Source organism: Ambystoma mexicanum, chromosome 12 (genome assembly GCF_040938575.1).
Source record: "Ambystoma mexicanum isolate Mex_15411 chromosome 12, UKY_AmexF1_1, whole genome shotgun sequence".
Classification (NCBI taxonomy): Eukaryota; Metazoa; Chordata; class Amphibia; order Caudata; family Ambystomatidae; genus Ambystoma; species Ambystoma mexicanum.
Window position 1 is genome coordinate 973621094 of NC_090936.1, and position 18644 is coordinate 973639737.

The 18644-nt window shown below is 44.0% G+C and overlaps 1 protein-coding gene across 5 annotated transcripts in view; it reads right to left on the bottom strand.

Annotated features, from left to right (window-relative positions):
* Nucleotides 1–18644, bottom strand: part of SHANK3 (SH3 and multiple ankyrin repeat domains 3) — a 3072962-nt gene that overhangs the window by 1214810 nt on the left and 1839508 nt on the right. For all 5 annotated transcript variants that reach the window (XM_069629467.1, XM_069629466.1, XM_069629463.1 and 2 more), the window contains one exon: nucleotides 14174–14249. In XM_069629467.1, coding sequence (XP_069485568.1) covers nucleotides 14174–14249 — 76 coding nt within the window. The remainder of the gene's footprint in view (nucleotides 1–14173; nucleotides 14250–18644) is intronic.

Below are 18644 nucleotides of genomic sequence, written 5' to 3' on the forward strand. Positions count from 1 at the left end.
AGTCGATTTAAATGAACATTGTGTGCTCTTCTTTAAATTGTTTATGTATTGTTGTCCTCATTAAAAGCCTAATCCATTAACCAGTCTGCCAATGCCTTCTGTTGACACTGTATAAAATGTAGTTTGTGCATTCACTAAAAGGAACTGGTGTAGCCTTTTTACATATCATAGGCAAACATATTGTTCATATACTGTAATGCACCTTTATGCATATTATTGATAAGTGAATGCAAATGTGCTGGCACGGATTGCTTTTTTGTGAACCACACTACATTCTGAGGTGATCGGTGTCCATGTGCAAGACATTGTGGTATTCTTTTCTCCAAAGCGTGCATCAGAAACATATATGAGCAGCTTGTGGATACTACAAGTCTTTATGTGAGTGAAAACAATGCCACATACCTTGGGCGCAGAACGTTGGTAGGGTCCACCACATGCTGCCTGTTTCAAAGCAGTCAGTGTGCCAGATTTTGTCACCAGAAAATAACACGTCATGTTTAGGTATATGTCAGAGCTAAGGCAATCAGCTCTGAGACTGCAGCATGGCTGTTTTTGACAAGCTGATCCCTTTAGACTGTATTGTTTTCTGTGTTTGCAGTAGTAATGCCATATCTCTAGACCATTCATTTGCTTAACGGGAAAACAAGCACTACACACATGAACAGTGATTAGCTGAAATTAAAACTGTATGCGGCTGCAGTGTGCTGTATGCTTCCCTGATTTGGATGCTGTAGGCATGTGGAAAAAGTAATTATGGTACTAGATCTGTATTTGACCTGGTAAAAATCAAGGCTTGGCGTTAAGGAGGCAGATCATTGTTTATGGGCACATATACCTATATAAATTAGTAGCTGGCAACCCACTGAGTTTATGGAGTATCTCTGCACTTGGCCTAAACAGAATATAGTTTGGGTCAATATTAAAGCCCACACCGATGGGAACAGAAAGCCTTGGATGACATGACCAAAAGTCTGGTCCATGATTTGTGTAATCATTCACTGACACAGTGTATTTCGAGGCACACTTTTGGGTCGCTATCCACCACTGTCTGTTACATATAGCACACGTTTTAGAAAGGAAAATAGCACATGCATCGTGTGAAAGTCTAGAACTGTGCTACTCCAATGGAGTGTTGCACAACATGTAATCCACTGCCAATAAGGAGCATGAAGAGTTGTTATGTAAATGTGATAAATTGGAGACTGTAACAACAGTGCTGAGACGGATACCAAACCTTTGCTGATGACACGATTATCTTCATTAACCCAATACCTTGTCTTCCTATTCACAGTCATAGACATCCCCCCAGTTCGAGATCCATTGTGGTTTTAAAACCACTTACTAATACAACCAGAATTATCAGAAGTGCTAGGACGAATACAACTTTTTTATGGGGTTTGTGAAGCACCTGCCTCCTGGGTAAGGACTCGCCTCATAGATTAAGGACTGTGATGAGGAAGACAGACTGGGAGGTATTGGATGATACAATGAACATGTTAAAATAGTCCTCTCTTACCGTCTAACCCTGTGATGCCATCACTCACTTTTTGACTGAATTTTTAAGCACAGGGATTGCCATTTGAGGAAAGGGATTTGGGGTAGAGGAGAACCAAAGCAATGTCACAGGACTTTGGCATTTGTAACTATTTAACACAAGCAACAGTCTTAATTTCATTTTTAGTATGGTCCAAATAAAAAATGTTGAAGCATACAATGTATTCTGTATTCTCTCGCGGGTCAATAGCAGGTGTTGACAGTCGTGATTGCGAGAAAAATGTTACATTGGAGAAAAGGAGTTTTCTTTATATCTGTGGTGTTCCCTGGATTCCAAGCCACAGGCATACTAAATAGGAAAGCTATGATGGAGTGTATAAAGTGTTATAATACATAGGCAATGCAACAACCAGTGCGATTCACAATGTTTTTTTTAGACACTATGGTATGAGAACGAGAAAAATATTTATATTGAATAATTAGTGAAAGTCTTGAGAGCCGGCAGGTGCAAGAGAGAAATGACAGAAAATGGATTTGATAACCATCGTGCAAGTACAGAACATTTTATGTTGAGTATTACATTTTAGCGTGGGCACATGTTTTTTTTTTTAAATTAAGGATAGAGAGGTTGAAAAATATGCAAGAGAAAACATTTGATTAGTCACTGCATAGGTATTTGCAAAGTCGTCCTTTCTCGTGCATGACACTTGGAGCCAGTCATGATCTTCCCATTGCATGCTGGGACTTGTAGTTTTGATTTTTTACATTGGAATAATTGGCATAAAAGTAACAGCATGCAATGCGAAAACCGTTACTGGCTCAAGGTGTCATACAAGACAAAGGGCTAATTATGCAGATACTGAATAGTTACAAGTAATGTGTAGTATTTGTTAAAGTGGTGGTGCAGAGCGAGGGTCCATGGGCTAAATGGTGTTATGTTATTGTCTTTGACAGATAATGTTTGCTGACTTGCATGTGCCACGGTCTTACTCTATTACCTGGTTGTTTCTTCAGGAGCCATTCAGTAACATTCTTTCCTAAGGGCCAGCTGCTGTTAGTGATGACGATGAATCTGTGATCTGTGGTTTGCCTGCACGTTATTTACAGCGATGCAAGACTAATTCTGCTGTGAAATGCAGATGAAGAATAATTGACCACCATTAGAAGAAAGACATTAGAAAATGTATCACATCCTGGTATCAGAGTTGCTGTAATAACGAATTAAAATGCGTTCACAGCCCTCAGTTTTGTGCATAACCTTATTCTCATATTGCATCGAAATACTGCCATGACTGACCTCTGGAATGTAAGAAAAAACATCATCTCATTGAGAGATACTGCCACCAACACGCCACAAACCTTGGTCAACCCCTTCAGCTGGAGCCATTTTGTATAGTCGCAGTACATATTTGTCTCACTCAATGGCCCTATCTCAAGATGCTCGCCAGTCTCTTTCTATCTTTTTTGAGCCTGTGAATCAGATGAGCAGCAGCAGAGTTTTGTGGACTCCAACCAATGCCCCATGTCCGCGACAGAGCCACATAGACCAGGACATCAGTGAGCAGAATCAGCCCTCCAAGAAGCCGTGAACCCAGTGTTCCGTGGCGGCAATGAGGAGAGTCTGGGAAAGAGGGAGTGGCATTGCAGGACCTACGCAAGCATGCACCAGTTAGTTTATCACTCCAGAACTCAGGTGGCTGCTTCACCAGATACTCCACTAGAGCCTTGCATTCAATCCTAGACTACCAGGGATATGATAGAGGGGCCAGACCCCCCCACCACCCCCTCTAGAAACTATACTTGCCATGGAGGATGACTGCTATGGAAATCCTGACAAAGACTGATACACTGAACGAACAAACCCAACATAGTTGTCCTGCGATGGCTCCACACTGCAAAAATTGATGTGGCTTATCCCCCTATTTAATGCCTTTTCTGAATCTTAACACCTTCAGCGAAGAGCTTCCTCCCCTTCTTAAGACCTTCCCTGGCACATACACCTTCCAACGAGGGGGAAGTCAGATCAGAATTGGCTAGGGCAAGCTGGCCAATCAGGGCAAAGGGAGGGAATCTTAAACAGGGGGTAAGAAACAGGAAGTGTGGTGTTATCCAGATGAGGTCAGCAGTGGAGTGGAGGTGGACAAATAGACCACCATGGGAGGAAGGAACGAAGGCTGTGGAGGTGATTTGAAGAAAGGTGAGACATTACTGTAGTGAGTGCAAGGGTACTACATAGTGAGGCTGTGTGTTTGTGTGACAGGTGGATAGAAGCTAGAGTAAGGAGTGGATGTGAAGTGTTTAAAGAAAACAATTGGCAGAGTAAGTCTGTTATCCACAGCGCTTGTACAGAACAAGAATCAAATGGCACAGGACTTTTGCAATTGGCTCAAGCATGCATTTACGCTAATTTAGCGTTCTTAATAGTATGCTTACTTACTATTTAAGCATTCTTTTATTGATTCCACAATTACTCGGTTTTATAAGTATGGATACAGTAGGTATACTCATAAGGCTTTGCTGCATGGCGGCACCCGCACACAATCCATAATGGGATTCTCCCTTTTTTTTATCTTAGTCACAGGTTTATGCACACATTACGCTCAGTGTGCGGAATTGCATATTGAATAGTATCTTAAATGTTTTCTCTTATAACTAAGTTATGATGCATTTGATCTATATCTTAGTAAGTTGACATTTTCTCTTACCTTAGATGTTACCGCAACTGCAACACAATCCAGCTGAAACCCTATTGCCTTCCATAATTGGATATTTTGAACCCTCAAGCCAAGGTAAAAATGTCTTACCTTATGTTCTCACCTCTCACATTTTTTGGCTAAATTGTCCACGATTGCGCTGCTCCAGCTACATTGACACTAATGTTGTCTTTTCTTCTCTTTCTCTTTCTTCACCCTTACCTTGTTATCCTCATTATGTTGGTTTCCAATTATCCTCTATTATTGTTTATGTTTGTTCTTGCAAAAATATGCATTACTACTGACATACGAAATGTGTTTTTTGTGGTTTTTATGTACTTCTCTATGTATCATACTTTGCCTTGCCTTTGTATTCCGCCCCTTGTGTTGATCTACTATGTTACCTTGATCTAATTTTTTGTTTCACAAAAATTGTAATTGATAATTTGATAATTTGATTTGACACAACAGCCTCAGATGAAGAGCTAGCTAAAGCCCAAAAAACGTGTCAGGCAGTCTTATCACCTAAAATAAATTTGCACTTTCCTTGGCGCGGTGTGACTGGGACTTTTAAAAAAAAAAATTTGTGGATGTGAAGTGAATACTACTGAATTAAAGGAGGGTGTTTGTGTAGTGAAGTGGGAGAATGGAAGGAGTACTGAGAGGAGGGGACTGGTGGTGAAAGGAGGAGAGTAGTAGTGGAAGCGTGGGAGTAGTAGTAGATGGGGGAATAGTAGTGGAAGGAGGAGAGCAATAGTGGAATCGTGGTGCTAGTCAGGAGGAGTTGTGGTAGTAGTGACAGGATTATTTGCAGCAGGAGGAAGAGTTGTGGTAGGAGGCGTTGTAGCAGTAGGAGGAGTTGTAATAGTAGGAGGAGGCCTTGTAGCAGGCAGGGAGTAGTCATTAGAGTGGTAGTGGTGTAGGTGCAGTTAGTAGAGTGGGAGAAGAACTAGAAGGGTAAAATCAAAGGGTGAAGGCAGGAGGAAGCTAAAGTGAAACATCTGAGGGACAGGAGGCTGGTGCAGAGGAGCCGAGAAGAAAAGGAAGAGGCAGAGTAGAAGGGCAAGGTGAGAGTGCGCGCTACTGGTCTTAGGCAGAACCAACAGAATGGTTATGCATAGAACACTAAGCGGGGCTAGAGTAGGGATATCCGGGAAGTCCGTGAGGGAGACAGTGAGCCTGCATTTAGGGAACCCACGCTAGCATAAGATCCAGAATTTAGACATTAGGGGTTCCCAGTATATAGCACTAACCAGGGGTTACATGCAGACACCTGGGCTAGGGTGGGCATCCCCATGGAGACGAGAGAGCGAGGGTCAGACCTAGTGCCAATTGTCCAAAAGCACCTGGCCAGCCACTACCATGAGCCGATAAAACAATCTGCCTTTCATCTTTGTTGTAAAAGATCAGTCCATACGTCCTGTGTTATTGCAATAAAAACCCTTGCACGGTCTGTAAGTCTGTGCCTGGTTCTGTGTGGGTCTGTCATAGCAAATACATTTAGAGTACGTTCTTTTGAGCCAGCCGCAGCATCACTTGCAGGGCCGTTTGCACTAGTTTGTGCAGAGTAAGCCAAATTGATCGTAAAAAATCGTTCCAACGGTACATTTGGCGGATTTCGGTCAGTACCATTTGATTGATTTTTCAAAATACTGAGCACAGAGAGCAGAGTTTGCGGGGGTGTCCCCCGCTCCTCATGTTCACTATTTTGGGATTTTCAGGGTTATGGGATTGTCATCCGTTTCCACAATATTGGAGGTGGGGGATAAAAAAAAGAAAAAGGGACCTGTGTTAGAGGAACGGAACTGACGCTGCACGGTACAGGAGAGGCACCGGACGGTGAAAAGATAAGTAGAGGGTGGTGGGGGAGGAGGTTTGTGTATGTACTGGTGATTTGGGGAAGATGAGTTTGGTTTGTTTGGCAGCTGTAAAAATGTATTTGTGGCAGAAATTGCTATGGTCTATTCCACCGCAAACATTTCTACCACGGTCAAACAACCCAAATCAGTTTGTGCCACCAGAGCAGACAATGTTAGCTCGCTTGTGTGTTACTGTTCTTTACAACAAGCTAGCAGTGGCGAACAAGGGTGGGTCTCAGTGATAAGTGCATGGAAATGTAAGTGATGTGCCATAGATAACCTACTTATAATGCACCACTATGAGCTGAAGAGTGGCTGTACGACTGATTCATCGAGAAAAAGTGCAGGTGCTGGTACATTTCTTGAACCAAGAATCTATGCTCATAGTTTTTAAACTTAAGTCTCACCTTTCGTCACCAGAAGGCGCGTCAGGAGATATATTATTACTTTTGGAATGAAGTAGACTTTTAGCACTTCGCAGCGTCTTTTTGTCACCAAGGTATTCTTTTTTTGTCTTTTGCATTTCTAAGAGTTCGTGGATTTGATCATATTTAAAGAATTCATGCCCACGCCAATAGAGCAGAAATAGCATCAATAGCCTCTCATAAACAGGTGCCCTTATCAGATATTTACAGGGCAGCCATGTGTGTCACTCAATATTCCTTGGCTGCATTTTCATGGAGAAAATACGCTCTTTGCAACTTGTTTTGCTTGAAGCCTTTTCAGCCTATGCTGTTTCTTCCTTCAATGGTGCTTTAGCAGTGTGGTCTGCTCACAACGCGGTCGAAAGGAGGGTGAGCAGAATGCAAGACAAAGGAACAATTACACCCATGATAATTCGGCTGTTCTTAGCACGTGCGCTCTCTCTTCCACAAAACCAATCTTATGATCCTCTTGGAGCATATGCTCTGTTTCATCTGCACATGCTGGAAAAGAATATTGGAATTGCGTGGGAACGGTTGACGAGACACGTGTGAAGTAAAGATATGACCAGGCAAAAGGATGCCCATGCTCAGGTGCCTTCTCATAACTTTAAAAACATCATCTAAAGCTCCTTTCTGAACCTGCCTGTGGCTGTAGGTATTCCTTTCCCATTGCAGTATTATTGTTCGTATTTTACTGCTGTGGTTTTATTGTTGCAAATCACATCACTTACGAATTTAGTGAAAAGACACCAGGTACCTTGCAGTGCCAAACCACAGCATACTTATGTGTTTCTAATTGAAATACATAAGGAAGATCACAATCCCACAAGAAACCATTGTCGCAAGATGCCAGAACCTGCAGGATTATGGCCGGGGAAGAGGAATACATTCAGGAACGCGCAGAAATCCAACCGTACTATAGTGCCTGCTCATCCCCTTACAGTTTAATCTCCAAACCAAGAAAGCTGTACCACTTCTGCATGGATTATCAAATTGGATGCACATACCCATTGCCAGAAAAGGTAAGATGATGGACACAGGTGGCCATACCCAACTGGACCACTGTCAGTTCAAGAGTTAATGGGAGGCTCCTCATTTCAAAAGAGTGTGGAAGTTTAGCATCCAGTGTGCTACTCGAGTTCTGCAGGCTACACCGGCTGGTAACAGCTTGGAGCCCAAGTTACAGACCTGAGCGAAGCGAGAGCTGCAACGCTGGGCCACGGGGCCATTACCGGGCCGACGTAGTCCGCAGCATGTGGGAGTATTACTATTAGCACCCTGAGGTAAATCTTGAAGCTGCTAATAGTAATACAAAAAAGAAATCTGGCTCCTTCGTTCACAGCAGCATCCGGTGAGGGTCATGCAGGGTTGCCATGGAAATGGAAGGCACGCCTCTTCCGTTTCCATGGCACTGAAGCAGGAAGCCTTGCAGCCTGGGCGGAGGAGAACCAGAGGTAAGGAGTGTTGGATTGGGGGTGAGGTGGTGTGGAGGGGCGGGAGGCAGGGGAGGAGGGAAAACAGCAGCACCTGGGGAGGGTGGTTGCGCATAGCACTCAAGTTGCTCCGAATCTGTGCTTGCATCAGTAGATTCAGCCCAGATTTGGAGCACTCTGATTGGCTCCCGCATCCGCAGAGGGTGCTAATTCATTATCATGCCTTTCAGACATACAATGATTCATCCCCATTCCAGAAGTTGGTGGATACGATTGTTCTATAAAGAGTGGTGCCACTGGTAAGGAAGAAAAGTATCATGTTTGTTTGTTTGTTTATTAATTTGTAATGCGCACCAGACCCTTAGGTAACTGGGCACCACAGCATACAAGGTTACTTCAAGCTTAGTTGCATAGTGGGGGAAGATATATACATACAAGCACTACAGATTCAGCGATTCTAGCTAATGAATAAACATATGTACATATATACAAGTGGATGGATATAAGAGGGGGAACAGAGGTTTAGATGGTAGCTGGTGTAGTGTGCATTCGTTAATCAAGGAGGTCGTTAAAGTATAGCCATTTGAGGATGTTACGTCTGAAGCTGTAGTAGGATTGATCTTTTTTCAGGTCGAATGGGAGTGTGTTCCAATACTGGGTCTCCTTAACGGGGAAGCTACTTCCTCCTGATTTTTTTAGTCTAAATCTAGGTATCTGAAGACAGTGGGAATTAGCAGCTCTGGTGGGGCGGGTTGATGTTCTTCTGACTATTCTTTCCACAAGGTAAGGTGGGGCTGCATTATTAAGGCACTTGAAGGTTAGCAAAGCTTTTAATGAAATTCTATCTTTGATTTTTAGCCAATGATGTTCTCTTCTCATGTTGGATACATGTTCTCTGGTGGGTAGGTTCAGGGCCGTTCTCAAGGGGTTATTTTGCAATATCTGAATTTTGTCTGTGATGTATTTATTGGCTCCTAAATACAGGGCATTACAGTAATCTAATCTGGAGAGTATAAGGACATTGGCGAGGATAATGCAGCTAGCTTGAGTCAAGTCTACTAATTTTGCAGGTGTAGGCTGTGGAAGATGCTAGAGAATTTACCTGTTTCTTCAGTGTTAAGGTAGAGTCTAGGTAAAAAGCCTGGCGTTTTCACTTCTTTAGCTACTGTGATTGTATTGCCATCAATGTTAAATGCGGAGTAACCAGGGTTGAGTTTTTTTAAGTTGGCAGCTGAGCCGAGGAGCAGGATCTCTGTTTTGTCATCATTCAGGCAGAGGCCATGGGTTGCCATCCATGCCTGAATGATGAGGTAAATTTTGTTTACCAAGGCCGTATCGGAGACAGAATTGCCCAAAAGGGGAATGAGGATCTGGGTGTCGTCTGCATAGTTAGTGTAGGTGTAGGTGACACCCAGTCTGTCCATTTGTCAAATAAGGGCTTGGTAAAGTTATTGTACATAGTTGGCAAGACGCAAGAACCTTGGGGCACACTGCATGCTTTTTTAATAGGGTCCGCTGATGCTGATGTTGAGAAAACTCTCATTGTTCTGTTGTCTAGAAATGACTGGATCAAGGCTGTAACCTCACTTGAGAAGTGGGTGGCCGATGTGGGTGGCCGATGCACAGGACTGCGTGGTCCACCAGGTCAAAGGTCGCCGATAAGTCAAGGAGGAGCAGCATGGCAGTATTTCCCTTGTCGTTGAGCTCGTCAATTTGTGTCTTGAGATCTATTAAGGCCGTCTATGTACCGTGTTGTGGTCTGAAACCGGATTGGCAGAGCCTAGGAGATGGTTAGTTTCAAGATAGTGCTGGATATGTAAATAGGCCACTCTATCTATTATCTTGAGAAGGAAGGGTACCGTGGTCATAGGCCTATAATTAGTAGGGATAGAGGGATCTAGAGTTTGTTTCTTGAAAAGAGGTAAAACCCATGACTCTTTTAAGTTACTTGGGATGGTGTGAGTCGAGAAGGAGGCATTAATCAGTTTGGTAATAAAGGGGGCTAGGTCCCTTGCAGCATCCTTAATTAGTTGGACAGGGCAACGGTCACACTTGCAGTTAGATGGCTTTAAAGAAGCAATCATTTTTTCCATTTCCTGGGTGGATACTTTGGCAAATTTGAAGGGTGCATGGCGTGGCGTGTCTTTAGTCGGGCTGAGTGGTAGTGTCTCACTAGGGGACAAGGAGGCTTTTTTCTTGGCAATTTTGAGTTAGAGGGTTGCTATTTTGTTGGCTATGGCGGTCTGGATGCTCGTGCACCATTGTTTGTCTTTTTGGGTGTTGTCCGGGGGAGGTATCGGGGATTCCAATTACCTAAGAATTGCAAGTAAGTTCCTCGGTATTAGAACTGGCATTAGAAATCCTTTCAATGAATGGACCTTTTTTGGTGTGCAGGATTTCTTTTTTGTAGTTATTAGCAAAGTGTTTAAGTTGCCTTTTATTTTGGTCAGATGGTGAGTGTCGCCATATGGATTCCAGTTTTCTTTTATTTAGTCTTAATTCTTTGAGGTGGGGGTGAACCATGCATTAAGGTCTGCCTGTTGTTTGCTCTTACATAGCTTAAGAGGGGCAATGGAGTCCAGGGTCTTGGTCGTGGTGTTATTGTAGGTCTCCACAAGGAGATCTGGGTCTAGGTTGTGAGGGAGAGCATTGATAGTGGGAAGGAGGAGTGGCAGGAGATTGTCAACTGTGATGTTTTTTGTCTAGATCTGGTAGGGAGGGGGTGGTGCCATGACTTGGTCTTTGTTAATCTGTTTATCTAGGGTTAGAGAGAAATTAATTAGGTGGTGGTCCGTCCATTTTTGAGGGGTGGTTTTGGTTACATTGGTAGGACAATTCAAGCTGGCAATCCAGTCAAGGGTCCTTCCTTTGTCATGTGTTGGGGTAAGGACTTTTTGAGTTAGGCCATGTTCCGCAGGCATAGTTGCTATGGTTTGGGCTTGTTTGCCTTCTGGGTCGTTAAATCCTAGGTTGAAGTCACCTACTATTAATAGTTGTGAAGAGTCTTTTATATTGTTAGCTAGCAAGCTGGATAGGTCCTCCTCGAAAGTATTGATGGGGCCTGGTGGCCTATATATTATATAGATTGATAGAGTCCGACAGTTGGAGATAGGCAGTTTGGCAGTGAGTAGTTCACATGATTTAAGGAGGGGTAGAGTTAGAGGTTTTAGAGCTAGGTTAGCTTTAGCTATAATGGCTAGACCGCCTCCTCTGCCGCTAGGTCTGTCCACTCTGATTAGTTGGCAGTTTTCTGGTATAGCTAATGAGAGTGCTGGGCCTGCAGCTTCATGTAGCAAGGACTCTGTGACAGCTAGGAGGTCAAGGTCATTGGATGATAAAATGTCAGCTATTCCTGTGGCATGGGCCACTAAAGATCTGGCATTGACCAGGGCTCCAGATATTGTAGTTGAAATGGGTCTTTCTGGGGTTGTGTAGGATTAGGTTTGGGGTTGTTGGTGTTATGGTAGGCTGTGGTTGGAATAGGGGCTGATGCTAGATGCAAGATAGTTCTTTTGTGTTGAGCGTTAAGGATCGTATGACTCTGAGCTCTGGGTTCGTAGAGGTGTGATAATCTAGCTCGGAGTCTAGTATTTCTGTCCAAGGTAGGGCGTGGTACATGCTTAGATAGGGACATGGTTAAGTAAATTAGTGATATGGTAAAGCACAGCAAAGAATGTGCTAGTGTCTTTCTGGGGCACATAGTTGAGAGTAGGAACAGACTAGTCTAAATCAATACACTGGGCACAGTGGGCTATTTCAACAATCAAAGCAATGGGCACAATAGGCTATTTCAATAATCAATACACTGTGCACAGTAGGCTATTTCAATAATCAATGCACTGGGCACAGTGGGCTATTTCAATAATCAAAGCAATGGGCATAGTGGGCTATTTCAATATTCAATGCACTAGGCATAGTAGGCTTATTTCGATAATCAACGTACTGGGCATAGTAGGCTATTTCAATAATCAAAGCAATGGGCACAGTAGGCTATTTCAATAATCAATGCACTTGGCACAGTGGGCTATTTCAATATTCAATGCACTAGGCATAGTAGGCTATGTCAATAATCAATGCACTGGGCACAGTGGGCTGTTTCAATAATCAAAGAAATGGGCATGGTAGGTTATTTCAATATTCAATGCACTAGGCATAGTAGGCTATTTCAATAATCAATGCATTGGGCACAGTGGGCTGTTTCAATAATCAGAGCAATGTGCACAGTAGGTTATTTCAATATTCAATGCACTAGGCATAGTAGGCTTATTTCAATAATCAATGTACTGGGTACAATAGGCTATTTCAATAATCAAAGCAATGGGCACAGTAGGCTATTTCAATAATCAATGCACTGGGCACAGAGTATGCAAAGAGAATAGGTAAACTTAATTGTAAGGAGCAGTAGGCTGGTCACAAACAGCATACGGCCCATATACTCACGTCACAGGATTAGGCTGTACACGCAACAAGCTGGCAGCAGAATTACATACTGGCAGACTACGGACTTTAGAGAAATACTTGGCAGTTTTCAATATTTCCACTCTCATGGCAAAGGGAGATTGGGCATCTCATGAAGAGGTGTCGACTTATAACAATTGTTTCTCGAATGCAGGATTACACCTCTCACAATGTTATCATGGCCAATAGAAAATATGTACAGAGTAGATTTCTGTCCTACAATGTGATGTAGTCCTATGTAGAAGGATATCCATCTGATGTAGCAGGATTTATGAATATGAATGTCTGCTTTTTGAGCTGGTGATTAGACAAGTCTCACATTAACTGAATCAAAAGAGAGAGCGTAACTTTTTTATGCTGCTCTCAAGAAAGAATATGCTGCACCACAGGCTCGAACACAGGGCAACAGAGTATGTCATCCTGTGGCTATTCCCAGTGGAAAGCCAGGCATTCTTATCTCCAGGCCAGCGGATGTGGTACCTTAGAGACCTCCCACGCCCATCACCCGTGTACAGAACGGCCAGGAGTGCCTTCAAAGGAAACGTGGCCCGAGTGCACAGGAAGGGCGTGGCTGTGAAAGAAGCTGCGTAATAATTTACAGAGGAAAAGTCCGTTCATTTACTCAAAAGGATGAGCGGGAATGTGAGGGCACGTCCGCATGGAGCAAGAGGGTGTGAGTGAGGTGTTTTACAAGACCTTGTACAGAGTATGAGCTATTAATGACAGTGCAAGTTCATTTGCATAGTCTGAGTGCATGCCCTGATGTGTGGTATTTGTTCATGTACACAGGGGCCACATAAGGCTATGGATAATGGAGAAGTCTGGGTGTACAGGAAGATTGAGGACCTTACAGGGTGGTAAGAGTTAATGTACAGAGTGAGGCCTATGCAGGCTGCTACAGGACTGCGAGTGAGGCCAAGGTGGCGATTGATACAGAAGGCGAGGCTATGAGGGGAAGAGCTATTATTCAAAACTCAGAAAGAGTGGGATAACAAAATACCTGCCCATGTGCACACGAGGATTAAATACTTTGAAGGAAGTTTGGCTATTCCATACACGTGGTAAAGGAAGCAACAAAGACTTTGCTGCATTCTAATGCACACATTATGTGCCCAGCGAGTTGTCAGACCGAATATTAGGGTTTGCCTGTGCTACACAGAGTATCAAAGGCCATATTTAATTCAAAGACTGCTGTATAGCACTAGATAAACGGGGAAGAATGGTGGTAATACTACCTCACTGAGACTACAACACGTTATCAGCAACACAAGGACTGATGACAGCCATTGTATTCAGACTGCTGCATAGCAATTTTACCTACATGATGCACAATAGTCAGAGAATCAACACTGACTACTTCACCATTAAGTTTGATACTAGCATTACTGCATCACATGTGTAACAGTATGGTTTATGGTACCACAATCACTAATGACGCCAGTCCTGTATCATCTTCACCACGAACTACAGCCCTTATAACCTGTACAGTTGACACTAGCCCTCTATCACTGTCATCACTAATGAGAGGAAATCATGGTGTTCTCAATATTATCACTAAATGAAGGCCTTTATCATGCGTACAGCTAACTCCAACCCTCATCTCGGTGTCATTCCTACACTTTTTGTTTTCTCAGCCCTACTTCTAACTCAAGACCTAGATCATCTTCAACACTTCTGCAGGCTTCTAGCACTTCTGTCTCTCCACCCCCCCCCCCCACCCAATGAGCCTCCCGCTATTCCATTCCCCACCATCTCCCATGAGGATCAGAGAGGCAACGCTAAGGGCTAGAGGAAGCACCATGCATATCTACCTGTGTGAGGTAAAGTTGTCGTAGGAGCCCACTGTGTAGTGCCGGAAGAGGCGCTTCGTTCGATCTTCACGTGTTTCTAAAAGGCAAGAGAAGATATTGTTGGTCAGGCATTGTGCCTTCTGAGGAATGCAAGGCAGCCAATACAATACAATATCATATGAAACATAGCAACGACAATGCAGGGTTTCAAAAACTCCCCTCTGGGCTTTATACCTGCCAATGAATGTCGAAGCGTTACTCCTAGGGCCTGGCCTGTGAGTACTGCAAAGCAGACACTCTTCCACGTGCCAGATTTGCTAGACACACAGGACAACCACTGCTTACAATGCAGACATCTCTCAAAACTGTTTACTGTAGTTAATGATTCTTCTGTATTTTATCGATCTGCGGTGTTTTTGATATATTTTATACACTTTTCTATACAATTTCTGTGTTTCACTGTTGTAAAGGTTGTTCTAATCATATACAATAAAAACAACTGCTGAGCACACAACTGACCGCACTGCGACTTGAGAGGAATGCAGAGTAAGCACTCCCAGCACAGCTAGAAAAAACCATTCTCGCAGTGTCGTGAGGACTAGGGAGCAGCACCCACCCTCATAGCGCCACTTGTTCTGAGAATTACAGAGCGGCCACTACTCTCCCTTCTGCACTTACCAGCCACGTAGATCAGCTAATCCTCCCGTGCTAGGCCTGTGACGCACGCAGAGCAGCCACTCCGTCCGTGGTAGGCCTGTGACGCACGGAAAGCAGCCACTCCTTCCGTGCTAGGCCTGTGACGCTACCAGAGCAGCCATTGCTCACAATGTCAGGGCAATGAACAATGTACAGTAGTCCATACTCCCAGTGACAGGCCAATGAAGAACTCCAAGCAGTTACTCCCCGCAGTGCAAAGGCCTGCGAATAAATCAGAGCGACAGTCCTCACTGGCAGGCTTGAGAGGAATGGCAGGGAGACCTAAGTGTCAGGTCTGTGGGGGAATGTATTGATTATTTAGGTAATATCCACCACTCCTCGTCGTACACGTCCTGGCCCCATTCCTTATGACTCCCCACTGTTATAAATTCTCCAGGTTGTCATTCAAGTTGGGCTCAGCATTCAAACACAGACCAGCTGTGGAGCCATTGGTTTATTCCAGGTGGAGCTTTATTATACATAGGTACAAATGTACATAGAACTAGTTTCTCTTGGGTATACAGCAGTACATCAAACAGGACAGGAACATGGATGTGTAGATCACAAGACGTATAGAAGCAGCAGACCCACTGGCCATCCTATCATACCAAGCTCAGGCCCCCAACTGACACTAGACATAGAACATTCACTCACAGACCCACACAACATTCGCCTGAGCTGCTCATCATTCATGCATCAACATTCTAATAGCAATCACTCCTGGCCAGTGAAAAAACAAGACTTACAATACAACACCCGCCTCCCTCCCCTAAGCTTGGTTAAACAATCTGGATGTGGACGGAAGGTTATGATATGATATGGCATTTATAAGCTTTTAGGGTGGGGCTATTTTATAGGAGTCTGGGGACTGGGAGGAGTTTGATTATAAAAATAACAGAGACGCAAAACTTGATGTGTCTGTCATGTGACCAGTGCTTTAAGTGGTCGGGGCTAGCCAGGGCTGTGCCCCAGCAGTCTCCAAAATGTGGGGCTGAGCCGGGGACCTGCCAGGGCCCCCGGTCACAGCACATTGGCGGGACACATTATCCCACCCCGGCCGTGACGGGAGATGCCCCCGACATTAAATCAGGCAAGATGACAAAAGTGCCAGCCAGCCACTGCATTGCTGTGGCTGTCTGGCACTTCTGTCAGTCACTGTAAATTCCTCTGGTGAGCCCTCGCACGAGGGGTCACTGGAGGAAATTACTGTCCCTTTGTTTCCCCATGTCGTCGGGGCGTCTTTAAACCTCTGAGAACCTGGGGACTCTGTGCTGATTTCTGTGGTTATAAAAGATGGCTTGAATTGTGTACTTTTCAAGCCATCTTTTCTAAACATAGAAATGTTTAAACAGGATGGCTTGAAAAGTACGCAAAACATAAGGTACGCACACAAATATATAAATGTTATATATTTGTGTGCGTACTTTACTATGGTTTGTGTACTTTTCAAGCCATCTTGAAGTACACAAACCACAGTAAGGCACGCAAACAAGTATACAAATGTAAGCATTCATGTATTTATGTGCGTACCTCAGTATGGTTTTTGCACTTTTCAAGCCATCTTTTATAAACATATAAATATGTTACATATTTCTATGTTTATAAAAAATGGCTTGCAAAACGGCAGAACTCGCCATACGCTGCCACCAGAAAGGACTTGGTTGCACAGGGCAATGATGTCAGTGCACCACCGACCAATGTCACTCTGCCTCACAGGCTGAGCCTCTTATGGCCCTGCAAGGGAGATCATGACATCCAGCCTTTTGGTCCACCTAACTCCCACAAGTGCCTCTGGCAAGAGGCCAACGTCAGAGGCCAAGTGTGGAGGGAGATGGAAAGGTCCCACAGTCAGTCTATAACACCTCCACCTTCTTTTCCAGCCCAGGCATAGCATATGAGGACATAGAAGTTCAGACACAGAAATGATTAGACTTGTGGGAAAACAAACACTACAACTGGGCTTGAGCTTAAAGTTTGTTGCAATCTGCTCGTTATTATTAATTTTGTAGGCTCAAATTAATAGTGGGAAAACGCCTGCTTATAAAAACACTCCTGTCAATAAGGTGGTGGCTTCCCAAAGAAACGCTCAGGTGCTTTGACATTTTTGGGATTGCGTTGGGGCCTACCTCAGGTTCAGCTTTCTTTACTTAATATATTGGTTTGGTTCGCTCCAAGGGTCAAACCATATTATGCTACACAATGGTTCCCTACTAGCCTATATTCGTTTTTCTTCACTGGACGTCTCAAACCATGAAAGATGTCACACTAGGAGCTTCCAGGCCCGTTTAATAGCATTGCTTGACCTCTCAATTCTGGTAGCTCAACATGCTTTTCCCTGGTAGGTGCCCAAATAAGAGTTTACCGGCTCCAGAGTAGTTGGTGTCACTAGATACCTCAGCTGACACTGTCATAGCGGCAACACTGAGCGGTATCTCGCAGCTGCCAAGCTGAGTGGCATCCTCACCAACTATCCCGGCACCAATAACAAAAAGCTCTCCCTTACTCACCAGTAGTTCTCACTACAATTATATACATTTTGCCACACTTTGGGGAGGGTACTTCTCAGCCCGCTCTCTTTGTCTTATGTCTTGCAGAATCTCAAGTGTTCCATACATGTTTATAGCCATCAACCATGTCTAATTTCAAAAGCGCTGATATTCTATAAGAAAGACATGCAATGCTTCATTGTAAAAATGGTTGACTATCAGAAATATTTTTTTAAAAACTCATATGTTTCATACTTGAAAAGCACAATCTTTCAAATTATAGAAAGGAAAACCTTGGCTGTAAGGTACTATAGCGCAGCATATGTCATCCACTCTATCAATCTCCCTTCTTATTGGCACAGTGTTCCAAAAGCCCGTTGGGGAAGTGAAAATGTGCGCAGAACCCCAGTGAGGAAAGTTGAATTGCCCTTGTGGCCAAGGTTGTAGCAATCAGATGCCCTTAGGCTGCAGGTGAGGTACATGGATATTAATAGAACAATTCTCTGCGGTGGTTTGGCCAGGGGTACAGATACAATGCTTACATGACGCCAAAGTCTAAGGTGCTAACTTCTTTCTTGCTTTGTCCTCAAGGCCTGCTACTGAAGCCTCAGATGCTGCTCCAATTATGAACACGTGTGTTCTATGAATGGCTGGCCCAAACCCAAAGTGACAAATGTTCTATATCCGCTCTGTGCTAAAATGATAAACAATCAGCGTCATCCCATCTTCATGTACCAGCAGGCCACCCCTACTTTGAGACTGCAAACACTGATTTTGTCGCCACCAACGGACAAGTTCCTTCTTTTGCATTACATTTTAACGAAGACCCAAGCTTCCTTACCAATCTTGTGGTTTGTTGACAATGGGATCTTAAAACTCCTCCTTTCCTCCTTAGCCAGTGATCCTCGCATTGAGTCATCCTGCTACGTCCTGCTTCGCTCTTAGGAGCTACCAGTTTTGTCATTGTAGAGGCACCGAAAAAGGAACAGATTGCGCCATGCTCCATTGCCAGAATCATTATGGCAGTGTGAGCAGTTGCTCGAATAGTGAGCCTGGTGTAAGGCAATTACATCACGCCAGGCCAACCTATGCCAATCTGTCCTGAGGGGTGAATAAAGAACGGCTTTGCAGTGGGGGCGGGGGTCCTGGGAGTAGCCATACCCTCACAAAACCAACCCCAGCATAACACCCCAGATTCAAGCAGCAAGATCTGCTAAGCGAGTCATAGCAACCACTCTTCACCGCAATAGTTGCACTGTTTAGTTTCCCAGGAAGACTCAGCCTCCAATCAGCACCTAAAGGATATCAGC